Source organism: Nilaparvata lugens, chromosome 4, assembly GCF_014356525.2.
Source record: "Nilaparvata lugens isolate BPH chromosome 4, ASM1435652v1, whole genome shotgun sequence".
Classification (NCBI taxonomy): Eukaryota; Metazoa; Arthropoda; class Insecta; order Hemiptera; family Delphacidae; genus Nilaparvata; species Nilaparvata lugens.
In genome coordinates this window covers 27211982-27234515 of record NC_052507.1, presented here as the reverse complement: position 1 = coordinate 27234515, position 22534 = coordinate 27211982, and the positions used below count along the sequence as shown (strand labels likewise).

At 33.9% G+C, this 22534-nt stretch overlaps 1 protein-coding gene across 4 annotated transcripts in view; it reads left to right on the top strand.

Moving 5' to 3' along the window:
- The first annotated feature begins 1496 nt into the window (after positions 1-1496).
- LOC111051880 (uncharacterized protein ZK1073.1) overlaps positions 1497-22534 on the top strand; it is a 52758-nt gene continuing 31720 nt past the window's right edge. For 2 of the 4 annotated variants that reach the window (XM_022338457.2, XM_022338456.2), the window contains exon 1: positions 1497-1908. In XM_022338457.2, the coding sequence (XP_022194149.1) occupies positions 1837-1908 (72 nt within the window). In that variant the 5' untranslated portion in view covers positions 1497-1836. Of the gene's footprint in view, positions 1909-15208; positions 15422-22534 lie in introns of those variants that run through there. The other 2 variants (XM_039427236.1, XM_022338458.2) reach the window with 1 other exon arrangement.

The following is a 22534-nucleotide window of genomic DNA, read 5'->3' as shown; positions in this document are numbered from 1 at the left end:
AGCGCGGTAAATGCAACAACGTACGGCGCAATGCCAGTATAGATATAGATATATATAATGGGCCTATAGATATAGACGGAGAAATTGCGAGTTCGTAATCTGCTCTAAATACAGGAAAGTGCTACTCAGTGCGACGACGTCTCTTCTCTCGTGAATCGTGATACAAACTCACGCTTCTAGCGAAGTAGGGGAATAATATGCGTGGTTTCTATACAGAAATTTACTGTCACTGATGGATCTTCGACTTTTCAGTAGATTAAAACATGAATTTAGATTTTTTTGCATCTCTGATTGCAAAAATTAGATGCGTGACGTGCTCTCGGGTTTTACGTAGTAGGCCTAAACTGCATCGGACCATTTTCCTCAAAAGACAGCTGGGAACCCACCTAAAACTGTGGGACCGTTCATCTCTCCATTGTCACTTTTGACTATTCTTTTGTAAAACGTAACCTCAAAGGATCCTATTTTTCAATGGCCAAATGATCTCATTTTGCGATAGGTCCACAACTGTGCAGAGTTTGTAACAATTCAACTGTGGATTTGATGGTCATAATAATTATTCTAATACCCTAATTCACTTTGTAGATTCATTGATTGATTTGTTTTATTTCCTTTGCCAGATCTGAAGAGGCTGATGATAGGCCTCTTCATCTGAAGAGACCTATGGCCTCTTCAGAAAATAACTTCAAATTACAGAAATACATTGCAAACTCAAATCACAGAGATAAATAAAAAACAAAAATTGAAAATATGAATAAAATTACTTTATTTTTCTGAGTAGTAGAATTATTACGTTTTTTAAATGAGGCCAGAAACCAATACAAAAATATACTTTTGTAATATTCACGATAGTCTAGAGAAGAGAATGAGACGTTAAAATGACTAAAATTAAAATTCATGAAACAAAACGAAAATTCAATCTCACACTTCCTACAGTACTATAACAATATGAATCAAAGAGACAGGGAGTACACTGACAAAATAACTATTTCCTCTCCAAGAGTCAAATTAACATTTGGGCTACAGCTTATTTTAAAAACATTATCGTAAACATTAGCTTATTCTAATTACATCATCTCTCCATTATGAATTTATATCATGCACGATTGATGATCAAATCAAGTGAAGTCTGTACATGTAGATGAAACTCACTGTTATTCTTTGTTATTTGATAGAAAATAATAATAACATCGAGTGACCTGGCTGGCTGATTTAATGATAATTTATTGATCTTGAGCTCCTCGAGTAAATTCCTCAACCATTTCTTTATTGCTTCGACTTTCTGTTCATGTGAACTTAGTGTTTTACAAATAATCACATGACTATCCGTTGAGCTATCTACAGTCCACAATTAATGTTGATTTCTATAATGAATTATAGTATTACAGATTACAGTAGTTTGGATAATTAGATGAAAAAGCACGTACGGTATTCTATTTTAGCTAAAGATACAAATTCTCCAGCAGTGGTTCAAACCGTTCTAGTGAGCTTCCTTCATGTAAGTTTTGGAAAGTAGCGTTCTTGGCTGGTGATAGCAATACGCGCTTCAGAACTCAACGTGCGGTCTCCGATATATCAAAAAGAGGAAATTTGTCTCTACGACTCTCAACCATTAGATTCAACACAGAAAACGGTTTCTATTTTGAAACTTCTATCAAATTGATAGTCCAAGTATTTCTCTGAAAGTTGATTCTGTAAGAGAGACGCGGTTTTTGAATTTATTGCAATAGCTTGAAAAGTCCCCGCGCTTTTCTTCTATCTAGTGATAACAGCAAAACTTGTTGATTAGATTTTCGAAAATATTTTCGATCTCTAGAATACCCCGCTCTGATCCGTATGGCCAACGATAAACCGGCATCTTTTGAAGAGAGGCGGCGTGGAAGTATCAGCACACCTCAGGAGAAAAAGGTAAGCATGAAAACAAGAAGCTGTTCATGTCATTTCCACTGACAAAACTCAAAAGTCAACTCCTTCCCTCGAGAAAATAAAGTAGGCCCATAGCCCATTTCAAGAGGGCATTGATTGAGAAAAGTAGCTTGGCAATTTTCTTATAGTTTCCTTCCAGAGAGATTTTCTCAAAATACCCACAAAGTTGACATCAATATCAATTCCAAAACCAATCCAAGATATCCTCTTATATCAGTCAATTTCAGGACTCTAATTTCAGTACTGCTCCATTCATTCCATCAGCATGTTCAATTCAAAAAACTGGGAGTTGATTCTGATGACTGAAAATTAACATAATAAATCTACCTGCAGCTTATTCATTCCCTTGTTTATTATGAAAAGTTAATTTATTCATAGCATTGAACCGTTATAAAGACATACAAGTAGAATATTGATTACATTATCATGCCAAAGGTTTAAAGTTTTGAAAACTCATTAGATGAAACATGGATACTGTAATTGCCAATAATCCAACAAAATGAACTTTCCAAAAACATTTATTCCAACTCATCATGAAGTTTTTAAAAATGTTATCTAAATTGGCATCATAGCTCTATCAATTTCAATAGATCTATTTTTAGTAATAGGTATATTATTATTAAATCCATAAAAGTATTATTAATACGTTCTTAACCATAAGATTCAATAACTTGCAATTGCATGAGTGTTTTATCACTGACTTCAGTTATCACCAATGTGATACCACTACATACTAACTAGTCTGAATGATATAAACGATAGAACGTAATATCTAATCATATCGATGATTTTCTGGAATGGCCTTAATTCACATTGATAATATATTGTTATAAACCCTCATTCAACATTGATATCTAAGTTCATTCGAATCAATTATATTTATACAAAAAATGAATGTGCTTTTTTTTCTAGAGGATCAAGATTATTTTCTTATCTAGAAATTTCTATGTCAAAAACTTCCATACAAACTTCTATACAAAATCATCCAACTTGAGTTTATTGTAATATGAGTTCACAATCAAAATTCAATTTGAGAAGGACCTTCTGGATAACTCTCTTCAACATTCGTCGATTTTTATCTGTGCGATAAAAAAATAAAAATTCATCGATTCAATAACAAATGATAGACTTTGTAATTATCAAGGAATATGAATGTGAAATTATGTAAAATCTGTTATACGATCCAGATATTCTTGAATTCATCATTATTGAAAGGCGCCAATGTAGTATTCTGCTGCGGCCGCTGAATTCCTCAGCGCTATTTTTTCAGATGAAAGTCTTGAGACTGTCCAAAAGAAGAGACAAGTAATTGTGTTAACTTGATAAGGTGGCGTGACATTTGCCACACAGCACACCATTTCACTTTCCCTTTCTTGGACTGCTCCTACCACGCCCTCCATTATTTATCAGTTCCTAATCACACACATACACTTATACACTCACTCAAGTCCCGGGAAAGCTCATCAGGATCTTACCTCTGCGTTTCATTGTAGATTGGCCACTCCGCTCCAATCGGCTTACACTAATTTGCCAATCACTCATCAATCTTCAAATTTTATCAACTATGTCCAACTTTGATCAATTTAGTATGTGCTCAAGAAAATATCTCCGATTGAATTATATTATCAAACTTTTTCGAAATAACTTGATAACTGAGTAGTTTCATTTTACTGAGTAAATATCATAAACATTGTAAGAGGTTTGAATAGAATAATCTCAATAGAATCATATCATTCTCTGACAAAATAAATAATACTCAATAATTATGAAACTTGAAACAACAAGTAGGGAGAATATTTTGAATGTTTTTTTCCATCAGGAAAAGTGAATACTGTAATAAAACTCTCAACTCAATGACGAAGCTCTTCATCTGGTGCCATTTCCAATTTTGATAGTTATGGGAAGATATGAGCATCCATTTCAACCACAATATTTGTATTGTCTGGAATATTTTGCACATAAAAATGTCCCAGCTACTCATCTACTTGCTACCTGTTCCAATTTTATCCTCCAATATTATAGTATTACAAAGATAAGCTGTGATAATCTGATTATTACGTTTTTATTGGTTCGCTTATTCAATTACAAAATCAACGCACATCAATGAGGGGGCTTGGCTGGCCACCATCCAAATTTCAGCTCAGATGAAAACAAGCAACTTAATCAAACGAATTGAGAAGCTCCAGCTGTGGCTTACTATCACCAGTAGCGGACACGAGCCAGGCTCACCCACCTTATTTTTCTAACTGCAAGTAGTGTCTGTTGTAAAAGAATGCTTCATGGAATCCAATAAAAACAGCGATTAATCCAAGATGTTTATAATGTAATGAGTATTTTCCTATCTGGAAGTACCGTAGTGTTGCAAAAGAATGTTCTATCTTTGGAATCGGATTGAAACAATATGGAAAAGGAAAATTAATAAGCCGGAAGTTGTTAGAGAGATGAGTTGAAAATTGTGCGGTTCTTCTTGTTCCCTTGCAATTTCAAAAAAGTTTATCATGTTGACTTCCGATTAAGTAGAATCTGGAAATTGATCAGGGAGATAGGTTATCTATTACCAAATAATAAAGTTGACGAAGGTTGTAGTTGATAAATGATTGTAAAAGGGACTTCAACAGTCGAGTTGATACTTTTTCGTATTCAAAAATGAAACAATGAGCACAATGTACAATATAGTAGAATCTGATGCTCCTTTGTGTGCATTTTGAAGCTCTTTTCCAAATCATTGTTGTTTGACTTTGGTCCTCAAAGATAGACCAATATTCAGAGAGAAAACTCTCAAAAGATTCGTATGCTCTCTAATGAGGAACACAACGGAGATTGCTCATGTTTTTCATGACTCAAAATGGAAGGAAAGCAACTCTACATGGATAGCTTCCATAAAGCAAATATTTTCCATATTGAATGAGAATGTTCTGGTTTGCAATGAATGTTTGATTAGAATTTCAGTCTCTGAGAATTTCGAACTCAATTATAACTTTAATAGGCTACATCTCCATTATATGTACTTTAATGTTATAATAACTACAATACAACTAAAATTCAATTTTTAATTCCGAGTCAAATAATATTGTTACAGTGGAATTTGTGAATGAATACTTTAAAGAAACTCTCATTGCATAGGAATGAGGTTTAGAGAAAATTACAGTTACTGTATAAGAGATGAGCGGTTTAGTTGTAACTGTAGAGGAAATGAACTTGCATAATTTCAAGTACGAAATTCATTCAATAGAAATCTTGTTGACATGTAATACATATATGGATAGCTTTCATTCAGTAGAAAAGTGATTTAACCAACAATATTAACGTTCAAATAAGGAATCGATCATTTAAATAATATTAAAATGCATAGTGGCATAGTGGCAAAACATACGATAAAACAATGGAGTCAAAAAAAAATAAACAAAACTATGTTTGGACAATAATTGAGAAGTTGAGGAGAATGAAATGCCAAAAATATGTACCAAATTCCATTATTTTACAATCGAGTATTTGCTGGTATAAATGAGCAAATTATAAAGAATTTGTAAAATGATGGAATTTTGTACATATTTTTGGCATTTCATTCTCCCCAACCAATACCTACTATTACTAAGTAATAGTAGGTACTGCCCCAACCCCAACTGCTCAATTATTGCCCAAACATAGTTTTGTTAATTTTTTTTGACTACATAGTTTTATCGTACCTATAATTTATTTTGAGTAGTATGGATGTTTATTATTCAGTTGAAATTACCGTAAGCTTGTGGAATAGTTTTCGAATGAATGAAAACGGAATTCTCTTGTTATATTCCTTATTCATATCGCCACTGAAATCTGGAGCATTGAATGTATATGGCTCAGAAATAACAGATTGAGGATCATAAGTTGAATAGCCGCCTCTGGCGCCCTTTGCCTCCATTTGGCAGACGGTGCACGGTACACCTAATTGCCACGAATGAAGTGATTCCTAATTGAATTGAAGACATGCATTGAAGTAGAGAGCAACTGTGGCCTGCCGCAAGATGAATCTTGTTATTAGGGCGCCCATAATGTAAGAGGTCGGATGAAGGATGCGATGAGCCTTGAGGGCTCATCCTTCATTACCGAGATTCAAACATCAAAGCAATTTCAGAGCTGATAAGCAGGCATGAACGCTAAAACTGGCAGATACCTCCTCACATCTTCGTGAGGGCAAACTTTCGATAACACGGTTTCAGCAAGTGTGCTTTCAATATCCTCTCCAAGCCCACTGTCTTTGAAGTGGAATCATAATTGTAAAGTAAGATCATTGCAGAAATATTTTTTCCCCTGAAAAAGCTCTCGTACTTGAAATTCACGAAGATAATGGTGAAATCACTTGACTTGGGAATTTTGTTGAATTGAGTTATTTTTTCCAAGAATTAGAAATACTTTTCGGACTACAGTCATCTCGACGTCATTCAATTACTAAATTTGTTGATTTTCTTGTATATTCAAGATTGCTAAAATAGTATTGAAATAATAGAATTTGGATAACCGGGACTTTCATCAGTCATATTAGAGTTCGCTACGTATCCCATTATTCTATTCAATTTGACGCTTAAACTTGGGATAATAATAATATTTTTACTATTTTCATCTTTGAAACCTGTAAAACAGAACTATTAGAATGAAGCAGGTAAAATTTTTCGAGTATTTTTTTGTATATGTTTTATCTTTTTATTAAACAATCTAATCCCAAAAAGTATTGGAGTCCTTGCTCTTTTCTGCTATAGCTGTTATGTATTTCAAAAATCAGAGGGATTTCATCACCAATTGACAATATTTGTAAGCCTAATAGATAAGTGTATTGCCCTTCAACCAGTATTCGAACGAACGAGTGAATGTAGTTCTCTATGAACAGTCTAAAACATCAATTGACCAATTCTTTTATTTATTTATTACACAATTGTCACATGAAATCACTTGATGGAGCAAAGCTCTAGTGATGTATGAAACGTCAACTTAATATAAATAGAAACAATGAAGAATGAATGAATAGATGAATGGATGATAATACATATTACATAATATATATTAGGATATATATAGCATTGAGCTTCAGTGGAGATTTTTTCAAAAAGTTCCTCAATTTTATATGGGCAAATATTCAAAAGACTATATTTAAGTCTTTCTTTGAAAAGATCTTGGGTAGCACTTTCTTAAATTCTATATGGCAAAGCATTGAAAATTGTCATCACCATGTAATATGGGCCTTTCTCAAGTAATGTGAGTCTATGATTCGGGTAGATAAGGTCTCTAAAACGTGTACTATATACATGCGTCACCCGTCCCTGACAAAAAAGATTTCTATTCCTGAAAACAAAAAGAGCCAGTTCTAATATATAAATAGCCGGTTCAATCTAAGTAGTAGTAAATACTACTTCAGAAGTCGATAAATATCGTGGAATGTACCATTTGAAAAAGATAAATTTCTTATGAAATTCTGTGGATCAGGCTCCAGCTATCATCATCCTTCTTTGAATACCATACGCTCTTGTTGAATGAGCTATTTGTTTGAAAAGGGCTATTTGAGTATTAGATGGTTTTGCAGAGAGCATCGAGAAGAGAGAGTATTTACTGGATACAAAAGTGGAGGAATGTGGTTTTGTGTTGTTTGCACCCTTTGGACGCCATCGACTCGACCCCCCCCCAGGCCTCTTCTAAACCCCAAGCGACCCTTTTGCAGTGACTGCCTATTGTCATTTATCACGGCTTGTGCACGTCTGCTTTTCGACTTTTCTGCCCATTGTTTCGGGGACTCCTGAGGGAGGGATCTGTGTGATTGCAGCTCTTGTAATTGGCGCATCGTTGAGCTTCACATCAACTATCTTTCAAATATAAGAAAAAGTATACCTACTGCGGAGGCAGAGAAATTGGATTGATATGATAACATTTTGCTGATTTCAATATTTTTGGAACTAGTTTCCAGGAATGCTTATTTGTAACCTTTCTTTTCTATTTGTTGATCATGATGCGTTTCGTGACCTGTGTGTGAGTAAGTAGCGGAAGACAGCTAGTATCCCAGGTTGAATGAAATATGAAAATAGAACCCATGACCACAGTAAATTCGTTGACAAATTGGTAAAATTACAAGTAAATTATAAGTGGATTGCTAGTAAATTTAAGAGTAAAGATTACTTTGAGTGGTCGGCGGGCAGTTCTCAGGGTTAACGACTCTGTAGAACTTGCTGTTAATACTCTAAATTGATCAAATAATATTTGACGATGGAATTTTTAGGCCTACATGTAGTAAAACCGTGAAGCGATGCTTACAAGACTCTTCTTATTCATGTAGCCTATTCATTTATCAGCACACAAGCATGACAATAATGAAATTAGGAAACAGGCGATAGCTTAAAGCTTTAAAGTGTTGTAAACAATTAGTTGCGTCTTGATAGAATTTTTTAAATATTTGTTGTGGGATTTCATATAGCGAGAGATTAATCTGTAGAGAATTATTAACTTTAAAAAAGTTTTTAATAATCCGTAAAATTCCCAACTATTATTGGAATGTGAAACTGCTTATTCTCCTCTACGACGAGTTAGATTTGTTCATTTGCTTCCTCATGTTCCTTTAGTGATTCACGATTAAAGAGAGTTTGATCAATAATTGTAATCACAAGTCACTGGTCGGAAGGTATTTGATGTTCCGTTGATAAGTTCAACAGTTGGTGTCAGCACCTGCAGTCTGCACTGTTCCACTTTGATGGGTGGGAGGAGTCACTCTAGTTAAGCATTCAATAATTCACGGCCTTCTCGGTCTTAATCTGGAAGCGACTTTTTATTGATGCAATCGATACGAAACCATGTTCCGGACGAGTTCATCTTTGTTTGCGTCTATTAACCCAGAATTAGTCAATGATTAATTCACGTTCCACCTTTTCAATCAACGATATCATTTGTCAAGGAAAGTTGACTTTTGATCATTTCAATTTTTGCTGCGTTTTATACTGTAAACTACAGGAAAGATTATCATTTCTAAGATTGAATAGTTCAAACTCATGTAAAACAGCATCTCCACTATGCCTACTGATATGATAAGCAGTGCCGCTAAGTTTTTTCTTCAAAGTCTAATTCGATATGACTTTGTGATCTTGCTTGGCAAGGCAGATTGCTTTACCGACAGTATTACTCTTTCTCATAGAAAGGGTATCATCAATGAAGAAAAGGATTGTAACATAATTCTCAGTCTGAATGATTTAAACTTGATGAGAATTCAAATTATCATTAACTAATTATCATTAACTCCAATTTTAAACTCTTGAATGTTTAAAATAAGAAACTAATTCATGCTCTACGAATGCTTTTTTTATGTTATGCATATTCCCAACGTTCAGAGTGGGTGGATTGAACGAAGCTCTACAACACTAATACCTCTGTCAAATTGGATTCGAAAAACCTCTCGCAGCTCCTTCTATAAAATCAATATAATATTTTTTACTGCAAAAGAGTTTCAATGGGAGAGCAGAGTAAAATATATTTATACATAGATTAAGTTTTGAATAATCACATTATAACGACGTATTGAAATGACTGTAAGCCTATTAGTCGATAAGATGAGAGAATCCAAGAGGTTGAACGTAGATAAAATGAAAATAAAGCAATGAGACACATAATTAATAAGTGACACCAGATATGAGAATATGAATTTAATACATTTCATTGTTGGTAAAAATGAATTCATCCCCAAAAATGAATTTGACTCATGTTATGTTTAAACCATGAGATGGAAACGTATGTTAAAAAAAAACTCTTTTAAAACGCTGTCAAAAAACGTTATTTCAAACCTGGTAAGATTTAGAAGTAAAACTTTTAGAATAACACGAAATTCATAATGAAGAAGATTCAGAAGTATATTGGTGTGTTTTTGTTTTTGACAAGATTTCTCTATTTGGCTGAAGACTCACTAGATGGAGAGTTCGAAAACTATTGTCAAAGGTCTTTTGTGTCACTAGTTCACTTCCAACTTGTTGAATTTTGAGTTGAATTGATCACAACTTGTACTAGACACTTGTTGATAGGCTGGCAAAGTTATTCAGTTCAATGTTCAGTTCAGCTCCAGGAAAACATTTTCTTAGGATTTCCTGTTGGAACTTGTATGGATCCTGGCTTTTCACTCCTCAATTCTCTCTCGTTGGGGAAATCTCACTGCTATTATTTTTCTCTCTTGTTCACTCCTTCTTATCTTTATTTCCGATTTAGAGCGTGGCACTGTTTTTTGCAAGACATGTTGTGCCTTGAGGCCTTGATGTCTTTTCATCTGTCAACAGATAGCAATGATATTCTTGAGGCTTTTTGTATTTCTACAGATAGGAGATCATCATGGCTTGTTCAATCTCATCCATTGAACCATTTTCGAGAGGAGGGATTGGTTCACTTCCTCAAGGGAGATCTGAACTATTTTTCATAAATGTGACATTGATAGAAATAGTTGTTGATAGAAAGTTAATATTAAATTGATAGTCATTTCTGTCTAGTACTTACATTCCGTGTCCATGATCACCAATTTAATATTATTTAACATATTTTTATTCTCCCAAAATTTATCCATCCAAAGGGCCTAGTTATTTTCTGCCTATCCCCCTCACAAGTGAATTCTTCAGGAATCCTGAATAAATCATGCGAAAGAGTGATTGGGACAGTTGGACATCGTTCATGCAATACTGTTTGTTGGTTTGCTCATTATTGTCAAGCAGGAATGTCTAGATAAACTTTAATTGCACTGATTTCCTGAAAAGTTGTAATTAGAACGAACACAAGAGGAAATAAGATTTCACAGAGCACTCTGTGAAATGTTGTGGTACATAATAGAGATAGAGTATTTGAATATAAAGAAAATAAAAATCTCAGTACCCTTTTTTTAAAATATTTTATCACAACATGTTTCTGTCATTCATGCCATTTTCAAGTGATAAACTTTAATTGCAAAAATGACATAAATGACCGAAACATGTTGTGATAAAATATTTTAAAAAAGGGTACTGAGATTTTTATTTTCTTTATATTTATATTACAAGTAGCCCTATACAGGAAAGAGATAAATAGAGTATTTGATATCTATGTGGTTCATGCCATGTGTGCAGGTAGCTACTTTGAGATAATTAAGCTGATAAATTGTATAGCATGTTATGTGTATGAAGGCACTGGCCTCAGCGGTGGAAATATTCAAAGTTAGATTGCTATAGGTTTTGAAAAATAGTTTATCTGAAGCAATGTATCAGACTACTTGCGATCAATAAATAATTCTATAACGATTGGCCACAACATCATTCTGCAACAAGTTTGTTTAATGATTGCGCTCCAAGCCAATAATTGCAGTTGGAATTAATATTTATAAGTGCGCAAGGTCAGTGCACTCGGCCGTATAGCGTGATCATTCGATTGCTCCTCCTCAATTGGGAAAATTGATGCAGACAGTTGATTGTTGTTGATTCAGTCATGCTTTGACATTCGGGGTCGTTATTTCGTTGCCGGGTTCTCATGACATTCTCTGACGTCGTTGCTTCAAGGGTCCATGACTACTGATTGAAAATGGGAGCAATCCATTATGTATTATGTTACTCGCCACGAATGTCACACTATTTTTCAGCCGTTGCATGACCCAATGTATTCTGCCTGCCTTATATGGAGCTGATAATACACATACAAAATAGATTCTAGATTCTAGAGATCTATTTATTATTGAAGGACTGAAATTATCATTCTCGCTTTATCATGATCTATTAGAAAATATGAAATTAATTTTGATTTGGGAAAAATTCACTTTTTTGGCGGTTAAAACAGGTCAATTTTGCAGTTCAATTTACCTTAATTCGAAGATCAACATTTTTTAGATTTGAAACGGACTAAATACTCGTTTTTCAGATAGATTCCACATCCTATAGTGATGAGTGATAAGCATATAGAATATTATTTTATTATTTTAATAATGTAAGGAAGATATTATCTCATACTATTATAAGTAGGAGAGAATCGGGTAATTCCTGTGAATTTACGTACATGAGATTGAAGAGAAGACTCGAAGCTGTATTCATGTAATTTTTTTGAAGGTTACTTTGATGGAGTGAGACTAAGCCGGGTCCAGATGCTCAAGCAAAAGACGGAACGTTTGGTTCAAGCAAAAGACTGATGTAAAAGTGCGTCCACACGCATCCGTCTCATGTCGTTCGTTTTCCTATTTTTGTGCTCACAAGTTCAGTTCTTGATATGTTTATTTATTTATTCAATTATTCAGAATATTATACAACAGAAAAGTACCACAGGCTAACTTACGTCCAAAACAGTTCCAATTCTAATTTTTACAACAGTCCAAAGTAGCTAGAGGTTATGTGTCACTTCAATATGAATTGTGATATGGTTCATTGAGTCAGAATTGTATACGGTTGACATATATATCCGGTAGATGAGTAATAATTATATCATATTTTTTCGCTGATTCAACTGGATAATGCTATATTTAACAACATAATGACAAAAATATTACTGTTAATCGCTAAATCGCTTTGTTTACATGTCATATCTCGAGACACAGTGATTGTAAATGGATTGAAATTTTGTAGATAGTATTCTTATCAACAATATAGTATATATCATGATAGTAAATCGTAATATCAACATCAAATTCTGAGAGTATCATGAGAATCAAGAAAGAAAAGGAAGAGTTGAATGGCGTTATATACAATCGATAAAAAAACTTGCTTATTTTCAAGTACTCGTGAGGCATTTTATTAATTTGAGGGCGCTGAATCCGAATCTGAAATCACAATTTCTCTATCTCCATTTTTACGCGATTTGGGGTTTGTTGGATAGGCAAAAGACGGACGGTTCGATGGGAAAAGATCCCCAGCCGATACATTTTAAGTTTGACGACTTAAGCTTGAAGACCCATCCGTTTTACCGTCCAGACGCAACGACTTACATGCTCCGACTTTTGCTTGAGCAAAAGACTGAAGCTAAACTTGAGCGTCTGGACCGGGCCTCAAAGATATGATTTTGTAATTTAAAAACATTCAGGTTTATTCAAATGATAATTAACTTACAATCAGCAGAATGTAAAAATCATGTGGTGGGCTATGTATCACGAACAAAGAATAAGGAGTTTGAAGGAGCATGAAATTAATCAAAACCATAGTTGATGAATTTCTGAATTATGCCAAACAGTGAGCTAATTAATATATCCCCATATTGATAGACAGTGGAATAGATTGAGTGATAGGCTGGAAATGGTGGATCCGACAAAATAGAACTACCATCAAAGGACTAGTTCTGAACTCTATTCATGAATTGCATTGTGGAAGGTTCATTCAAACTAAAACGTCTCGTTCCATCTAACCACAGACTAGGAAAATGTGTGCTTTTCATTCAGCATTCATCTTTACAAAGCATGCAACCACAAACACCTGTTGCTTGCCAATATATCAACAAAGTTTTCCACTCTAAGAATTAGCATATAGCTGGCTTTCTAAGTTATTTTCTCTTGAGAATGAATCTGTTGAGTCCTTCGTCTCTTAACAGAATTTAAAAGAATCTATAGTATACATAATCTTGATTTACTTTCATATTGTTGCAAGTTATAAATAGATCATGATCCATCCTGATCATGGCCATGTTCATCCTGTTCCAACTGTACTTGAATGTAAATTAAACAAAAGTTTCTGAATCAAGATGGATTCACCTCAAAACTTCAAAGGATTGGTTATAATCAAGTTAACAATTCACAACTTCTTCACATTTGAAGAATAAATAAGAGTATTATGTAAATCCAAGTAATGATTTCATCAATAGACCCAAGCATTATTTTGAACAGTTATTGTAGATGACGATTTTGTTCGATCGTTAAGGAAATCTATCTTCTTAATAAGCCCAACTAATTTAGGGTATAATCAAGGATTATAATCTGAAAAATTATATCATGATAATATATAAAGTGTAATCAGTATTGTATGATGTCAAAATAAAAGTGATTTGATCTGCATAAACATTTTGATACAGTTGATACTCTATACTTAGCTATGAGGTATCAGGCTAAAGAGTATTAGAACATTAATAAAGAATATATGAATTAAAAATTTGTATTTGGTCACTGCATTAAAACTCTAAAAAAGTAACATTTTATAAAGATTACCACAAGAGCACAGCAATTTTGATGCTATCGATTTACAGTATGTGTAGAATAATAAATTTTTGTATCAGGCTATTTCTTGTTTGAACAGGTTGCCTACCTTACTCCTTCCTCCTATTGAACTCGGTTGTTTCTGAGCAGTCTCCAAGGTCACACTATTGACAGAGTATGAAAACAAGCGTGCTCCATCGCTGTTCTACTTCTTTTACAGGCCTTGTGAACAAGAATCGATTAACTCCATTTCGAAAGAAACATCATCGTGATAATCATCATCGTCATCACATAATACCTGATTCTTATGACACAAAATATAAACATGAGTATTTTATAGGTTCATTCATATAGGCTTATAATAGAAACTTATCAGCCTGGGTAAACAAGTCACATCTTCTTTTAGAGAAAGTATTCTATTTCAAGAAATAGTTGTAATATTGAGGGAGTGTTGAATAAACATAATACTTCATAATGGACTGTGATTGTATAGTTTGGAATAAGATGGAAATCAATTTGGTATTAATTGAAATGCATTCCCAAGAACACTCCACAAATCTCAAAGAGATTTACAAGTGAAATTGATTGGTTGAGTGAATTTTAAAAAGAGATGACTCTGATTCTATTATTCAAATGAGTCTTAAAGTAATACAAGAAAACGAGTTGGAAAATAAGGAATGTTGAGATCAGAGAGCCTGTCCCAATTTTAACTATCCCAATTTATCCTGTCCCAATTTTGTCTACTTCTTGAATAATAATTCAAGAAGTAGACAAGAACTCTGCAAAAGTGTTTCATCAGTATTGATGGTGAGTACATCATCATTATTTGATGGTAGATTTTTACTAATATGTATTATTACTACACCATTTCTACTGGTTTTTCTCGCTGAGCTAACGTTTTGGGAATTTTTGACTAATGGGTGGACATGGAACCACCAGGTAAGTGATTGAGTGGGAAGGTCATCCGAGTACTTGGATCATCAATTCAAAAGAACTCTTCAACACACGTGACTTGAAACTCAATAACAATTATTGTTGATATCTTGGCATTATTGTGAGACGGCAGTCGCCAGCTATATAGGTCAGTGGGCATTGCGCAGGTCAGGGGGAGGAATTCACAGCTGTTTCCAAGAGTGAAGGAATGATGTGAGCGATCGCTTCTAGTTTTAGTTGCCGATCTTAACGAGATGCCCAACTACTTTTGAAAGTCGGCTCTGTTTCTGTGTCACAACATTGATCGATTCCAGACCTGACAACAGTAGAGCTCGTCGTTTCCAACGCACAAGTGCGCTGCTATACTGTCACTGCAATCCATTAGAAGAGAAAACCCAGTGAATTGAGACGCCACCAGCCACGATGAGTGCAAAGTCTCAGTCAACGGTAACTTTATCAAGAGAGCGCATCGCTTTCAATATTCCAACATGGAATCCATTAGTCGCTTGGAGCCGATTGCACGCTTTATAGAATATAGGCAAACCTACTAGTAGCAGCTTTAGTGGATTTGAATTTGCTTTTAACTCTAGTTTTTCTGGAAAAATTCTAATACAGATACTCATAGCTGATAGAGAACTAGTGATAGGATCGATCGCTCTCACAGTGGGACGCTCTCATTCCACCTCTGCTCAGGTTAAACAAAGCGTCATTCCCCATTCATTCACACAAAGCTAATAAGTACATTATTTTACAAGTTTATTTTAACATTAATGATAGATAATTACAGATGATTGAACGAGTTATTTATAATATAAATGTCTCCATCGCCAATGATAAATTTCTACATGCTGTACCACAACGCGACATTTTCAGAACATTGATTATTCTATTGGAATAAATATTTATTATCAGGAATATTGAAAACTGGCTGATATTGAAACTATTCTTATTGTATTCCTGAACAAGGATAAAGAGCGCAAATACAAGAAATCTGATTAATAAAAACAATATAAAACTGGTGGTGCTCTTTTATTACAACATTTTAAAAACATTTAACGACTAGTTTCGATCTACTCTGGCCATTTGTGATTTTACAAGAAATCTGTTATTTGCATTTGTTCAATGTTCACAAATAGCAATAAGAATAATGAAAGTGATGCACAATTATTCCAACGTCTTTCTTGGAAGGCGAAGGTGTTAGGTGAATATCATAGGAAAGATTGGCCAACTAGTCATGGGTTCGAGTCCCGCGGGCAGGCATGGACGTTTGATAATGTTATCAAATCACATTCGCACTTTCCATAACCCATGCACAAGCAAACAGCTTATGTGGGCATTGTACGCAATAGAAAAACTGGAATATTCTGCTTTTCTTCTCCAACTAAAACGGCAAATCGACTAGTTTTCAAATCGCCAGTCTATGATTCCATCCCCATCTACATATCTACAAAAAATTCTTGACATACTAAAAATTATATTTACAAATCCAATGCAAAACAAATCGGGACTACGTTTACAAAAATCTAGAAAAACAACAAGCAGAATGATGAGGAAATGATGAGCGTTTTCCATACAATAAGAAATAGTCGAGCTCACTCAAAATGTTGGTGAAAACATTTTCCCTTTTTCCGATGGCTTCAAATGTATTGATTTTATGCCGAGATGAATAATAAATGACGTCAAGAGCTGAAGAAGAAAGAAAGTTTTGATGTAAATGTCACTTTGTTGGATTTCAGTAATACAGTGAATTGGCTAAATCACTCCGACTAATCACTCACTCCTATGCCACTGTAAACAGTGAATTTTTAATATCTGATTGACAGAGGTTTGACTTCAAGTACTTGTGTGCGAACCCAATCATAAATGCATTAGCAGTCGACCATCCCACAGAGAACAAACTCATTTTGGATGCATTGTTCATGGAAGTGACTCATTATGTATGCAGTGATTCACATACACTCAACACAATAGGCTTGATGATGGGATAGGATTCCATTTTGTTCTCGAAATCACTGATAAATAAGTATAATCAGTGGAAATAATAAATAATAAGAGTATTCCCATTGCTATAATACTCTCGAATGTCTGGTTTCAGTCAATGGAGCATTAATGTCTTTTTAGTCTCTATATTTTTTATGAAAAATTGAGCGGTTGAAGCTTTGTAGCTGTCGTCTTGTGTAAACAGTGCCGCGCTGTGTGTGGATGTCTTGGGATAAGGAGAAGCTTGTGTTAAAAATAGACGCTGGTTCGACCCACATCATTTTAACGAAAAATATTTTCAAGACTCTTGCTTATTTATTCATGTAATTTACAGATGCATGCATACAAACTGGGAATGCAACTCTTTTGTTCTCTTTTATCCAGTTTACCATTTTCTCTATTATGGCCTTTTTCTTGTGAGGAAAATTTGAAGATAATACTCCGAGAATATACAAGTGAGGTCATTACACCATTTTCAACCATAATCAGCCAGTCCTCTCCAGTAATGTGGATCTCAGATGTAATAGATTATAATAGAAAAAAAATCAAATTCAATATTCAGAATCATATTATTACTTGAAAAATTTGGGCTATAAAAAAATAATCGGGTCAATTTTTAATCAAACTCATTTTTATAAACCTTTTGCACCTTGGATCAATTTTTTTATTAACTGAATTTTCTTACTATTAAATAAACCGAACTTCGATATTAGAGGTCATTGAGCGACGAATTTAGATGGTTGAGACTGGAGTTTCTTAAACGCACATGCTCGTTACAATAAGTATTTTTCATTTATTAAACAAAGTTAGAGAGATAAAAATCATGAATTATGATGTCTCATGATGATTTAAATGAACGGCTGAAAATTCTCAAAGTAGCCTAACACGAGTGGATAACAGGACTATATAATGTGTTGACTATTTTTCATCTTCGGACTTGTTATAGCTGGTTTCCAAACAGTTTATTCACACTTGACATTCGCCCAAAGTTGAACTGGACTAGCACCATGTCGTATTCTTAGCAGCTGCTGCCAAAATAACACTTCTCCTGCTAGCAACATTTTCTTGGTGTAAAGTAGCTTCAGCCCCAGATTTTCTCTTCACGTGATAAAATAAATTCAATTGCACAAATGTATTTTTGAATGCATTCCAAATCGCTCATTACCAGTCAATAGACTACTCACAACCTTGACAAATATCAGTCAGAATGAGAATTGTTTTCCGATTTGTACAGTAGTTGAAAATTTCCTGTTATGTAGGAAATTTCAAACTTCAATAAACTTTGTGACATTATGCGAACTCAGTCGCTGAGTCACTGGATAGTTGTCGTTGTGGAGTCAACTTCAACTTGCAATATGCTCACTCTCTCACTCTGGTGCTCACCTCTTGTGCACTCACACAGTGTTCTCAATTGAAGGCACTCCGGATTGAAAATTTAAATCTATCTGAATTATCATAGGCAACCTGAGTTCCCTCCCAATCCTATCATTTCAGTTAAGATATTGTAGTACAAAAATAATCGAATAAGATTCATTAGTGATGTATTCAAATATAATAAAAATTGGGAACCATCATGCAGTGCTTGTTACTGGAAACCCCCTATTATCAATAATAGTTTTGGTTTTAGGTTAAGCCTGTTGGTTTATGTTGGACCTCTCAATTAATCACCTCTCATTAGATTATGAGATGAATTTGATACATGAATGAATAATTCTTCAACATATTTTTGTCTAACATACTGACAATTATCATCAATATAATTGCTATTTTCTTATTATTCATTCATTTATTAATTCATACAATTTCATTTCAATAAAAAGAATCGAAGATAGAAGTAATCTCTTAATAATTTAGATTGGATGAGTCTGGAATAAGATTATGTGTTCTTCTCACTTCTCAACACATTTATCCATTCGGAAATTATGTAACATACTGTATTCATGTATGAGTAGAGACAATAAAGGAAAAATATATAACCTAACTCAATCCAAAGCCTGCATGAGTGAGAAATGTATTCAAATTTGAAAATGTTGCGGATGAATAAATCAATCTCATGAATAACTCTTGAAGAATGTATGAATTTGAAATTAAAATTTGTTGTCAAAGGTGAAAAAGATTTGAGTACTTTACTCATGTATTTTTGCCAACTCTCTTTGTGGTATTATTTCTTCAACTTGACAAATCTACCTTGCAGCAATCATGCACTGGATAAATATTTGTCCAAGGCGTTTATTCTGAGAATTGACGTAGTTTAATTAGCGCCGCTTTGCAACTGCCAAAACTCGCTCAAATAGGCTACTCATACAGTGTAAACATCACCTAGCGAGGGAACTTTTAAATACTCTCTAGTTGTAAACATTTTTTTCTCACCAAGCGAACTCATATAAGTGTCTATTTTAAACTTAGTCTAGAAGGAGTGAATCTCCTATTATTAGTTAGTTACTTTTTTAGGAAATACTTTAAGTGAGTAAGTACTTTTTAAGTTACTTTTTAAGGAGTGAATATCCAATTATTAGTTACTTTTTAAACGTTTGAATTATCTTGTTGACAAAAAATAATAATTCTTCATCCTCATCTGCTGTAGAATAACTGCTATTCATTGAATGAATAGGTACCGTGATAAAACCTTCCTAAACTACCAGTTCAAGGCAAACCCATCTTTTTATCCTAAGAGCCTACCCTTGTTTAATGTCCAATTCAGCATCAATTCATCATTACACTTGGATGAGAACAAAAACCTCACTATCTAAACCTTCATATTTTCGATGTGTTTTTTCAGTACAAATATCTCTTGAAAATTTCTCAGCAACGCTCTGAAACATGTTATGAATTCATTGAGAAAATTGAAATCGATCAAGAAGCTGTCAATTCCAGTGGTTTTCTTGCGAGAAAACACCTGATCGTACCTCAATGTGGTGTACAGTAGATTTCCTTCAAATTTGATTCTCAAGTAGAAAATTTCCTTATTCTAATAATAAGTAATGAATAGAAAATACTCATATGATAATTTTTCTCTAACAGGAATCAGATTAGTTTAGATATCTCTTTTGAACTGAAAATCACGCATGATTGAAAATTATTGTTAATGTCCATGTATTTCTTCACACACAAATTACTAGCGATGCATTTTTAAAACAACCTTATCTCCTTATAGGAAATATTTTTTCTAGTTGAGAGACGTGGAAGCCGTCTGGCCCTTATCTAAGCTGAACGGTCTTAAGTGGTGTATTTAACGATGAGATGATCGTAAAACAACTTACCAGCTTTTCATTCGAGTGACATGAAAGAGCGTTAAGTCCTGAAGGTTTTTAACACCAACCATGTCATAAATTGGTCGATTAAGTTTAAGAATAGGATGCTTTTTTAACCCTGAGTACATTTAGTAGAAGGTCTAATCATTGAGAGAGAGAGAGAGAGAGGAGAGAGAGAGAGAAAAGAAAAAGAGATATTTGATATTTATTTATTTCGAGAGAGAGAGAGAGAGAGTGATTGGGTCTTCACCATAGAATATCTATATAATCAATAACCATTAATAACTAATATATATTTCCTACATTTCGATAGATCTGATAACGATAAAAATAACTAGACTATATTTCCTAAATTTCTTTACATACTTCATTCTTTAGAAATACTGAATAGTATTTCAATCGTTTCAATCCAATCTTTCAATATCTTTTCAATCCAATACATTTCGGTTTGCATCGCACTCAATCTTTAAGGACATGAAATATATGATTATCATAGGACATTAATTCGAACGTATAAGGACATGAGAGATTATTATTCTGAACCTCAAGTCTCATTCGCTTAATAAATCCGGTTGGGGAATGAGAAGTGTCATAAACATTCCTTCTCAGCTGCATAAGAAATATTGAAATGGACTGATATTAAATATATCCATCCTGTTTCAAAAAAATTTTTTTTTAATATCTCTTATAACGACATGAGTTCATAATCTTATTCACAGAATTGGTTACTAACTTTACAAGTCATTGATTGGAAAATGAAAGGTCTGGAAATTGTGAGACCAAACGATAGGCCATAGACCTAATCATCGTGAGTGGAATGTAATGCCAACAGGAAGAATGATGGATTCCCCCAAGTTTCTCTACGACTTTTACGATGATTGTACGTTTCACTAGGAAAGGTGATCTCTTGACTACGTAACAAATTGCATCTGGAAGATCTTAGGAAACAGTCCCTTGATATTTGGTGAGTTTCATCAGGCCAACAGAAAACGTCGCATATATTGAGCTCTTATATTTGAAAGTATACGTTTCTAAATACGCTTTTCTAAATTCAAATATAATAGGTAATATTTCATCTGAATTAAACACATGTTCATCCTTACCATTTTCACGAAGCCACAGCGTCCTCCATTCTGTTTCAACGAGTATCCATTGAAACTATAGTGATATTTCACAGTGAATTATCCATTCATTTAAATGTGAAATCAGGCAGCTATGAATATGTTTAAGGGGAAAGTTGGGGTAAAATTACGTGTAGGCATAGTAGTCTCAATGCTATCGGAATAAAAGGAAGAATGGGAATTTGTTCAATTCATAGAAAATTAAGTATAATCTAGTTCTCTTTCTAATGTAATCAACTATAATTGTGTCACTATTTTATCAGAATAAGAGTTGTGATTTTATTGTATTGGGATTCACCATCTGAATTTCATGTAGTTCAAAATCCAATAAAGTAGGGAACTATTCAATAAAGTTAATTTAGTGTATTTTCATGCGAGCTATCAAAGAGTAGCATCCCAAACAGAACTACTTCTTATGTGTAACATAAATTTATCACTAAAGAAAGATTCAATCCCAATCATCAGAATCAGTATTGTCATTACAACTTAGTTTTTTATTGTTATTATACTATCGTGATTGTCGATGGAATAATATTCGACTTCATGATCCTACTCATAACCTGATCTTATACGGAAAATAAGTGATTTAAGAGAAATAATACAATGCATAGGTTCATTCTTGGTTCTTGATGTCTGCATTAGATACATAATACAGAGTCTAAAACCTTTTAACTCGTTCAGAACTCTGGAAAGAGAAAACTTTGAATTTTTGAAGCAATGGCGCTGTTAACCATGTTAGCTGGCGGAATGAGAGTGCAGTTGACGTTGATGGGTCACCTGGTTAGGCAGTACCTATTTTGGTAGAGGAGCGACTGTTAAGCCGGATTCCATAGGTCAGGGGTCGGAACCTATTGATTCTGTCCTGAGGGCTTGACAAGGATTCTTCAGTCCATTCCAGCCAATGACAGCTGCTGACAGTTACTCCTGAAATATACAAAATAAACAAGTATTAGTGGTAGCTTCGACTATGAAACCGCTTATCAATTTATTATTGTCTTCGAAGAGTTGACAGCTTGCTGAAAACTGATGACACTCCTGCGAGCGAAAATGCATTCTATCCGTCTATTTTCCGAAAATCACATAACGTCTTCCAATATTATTCGAAATTCATATTTTAATCAATTTATCACTCAAGTCTAAATGAGGTGGTTCGAAAGAGATTAGACTATTGTTATCTCAAAAACGGTTAATACGAGCAGGGTTCATAA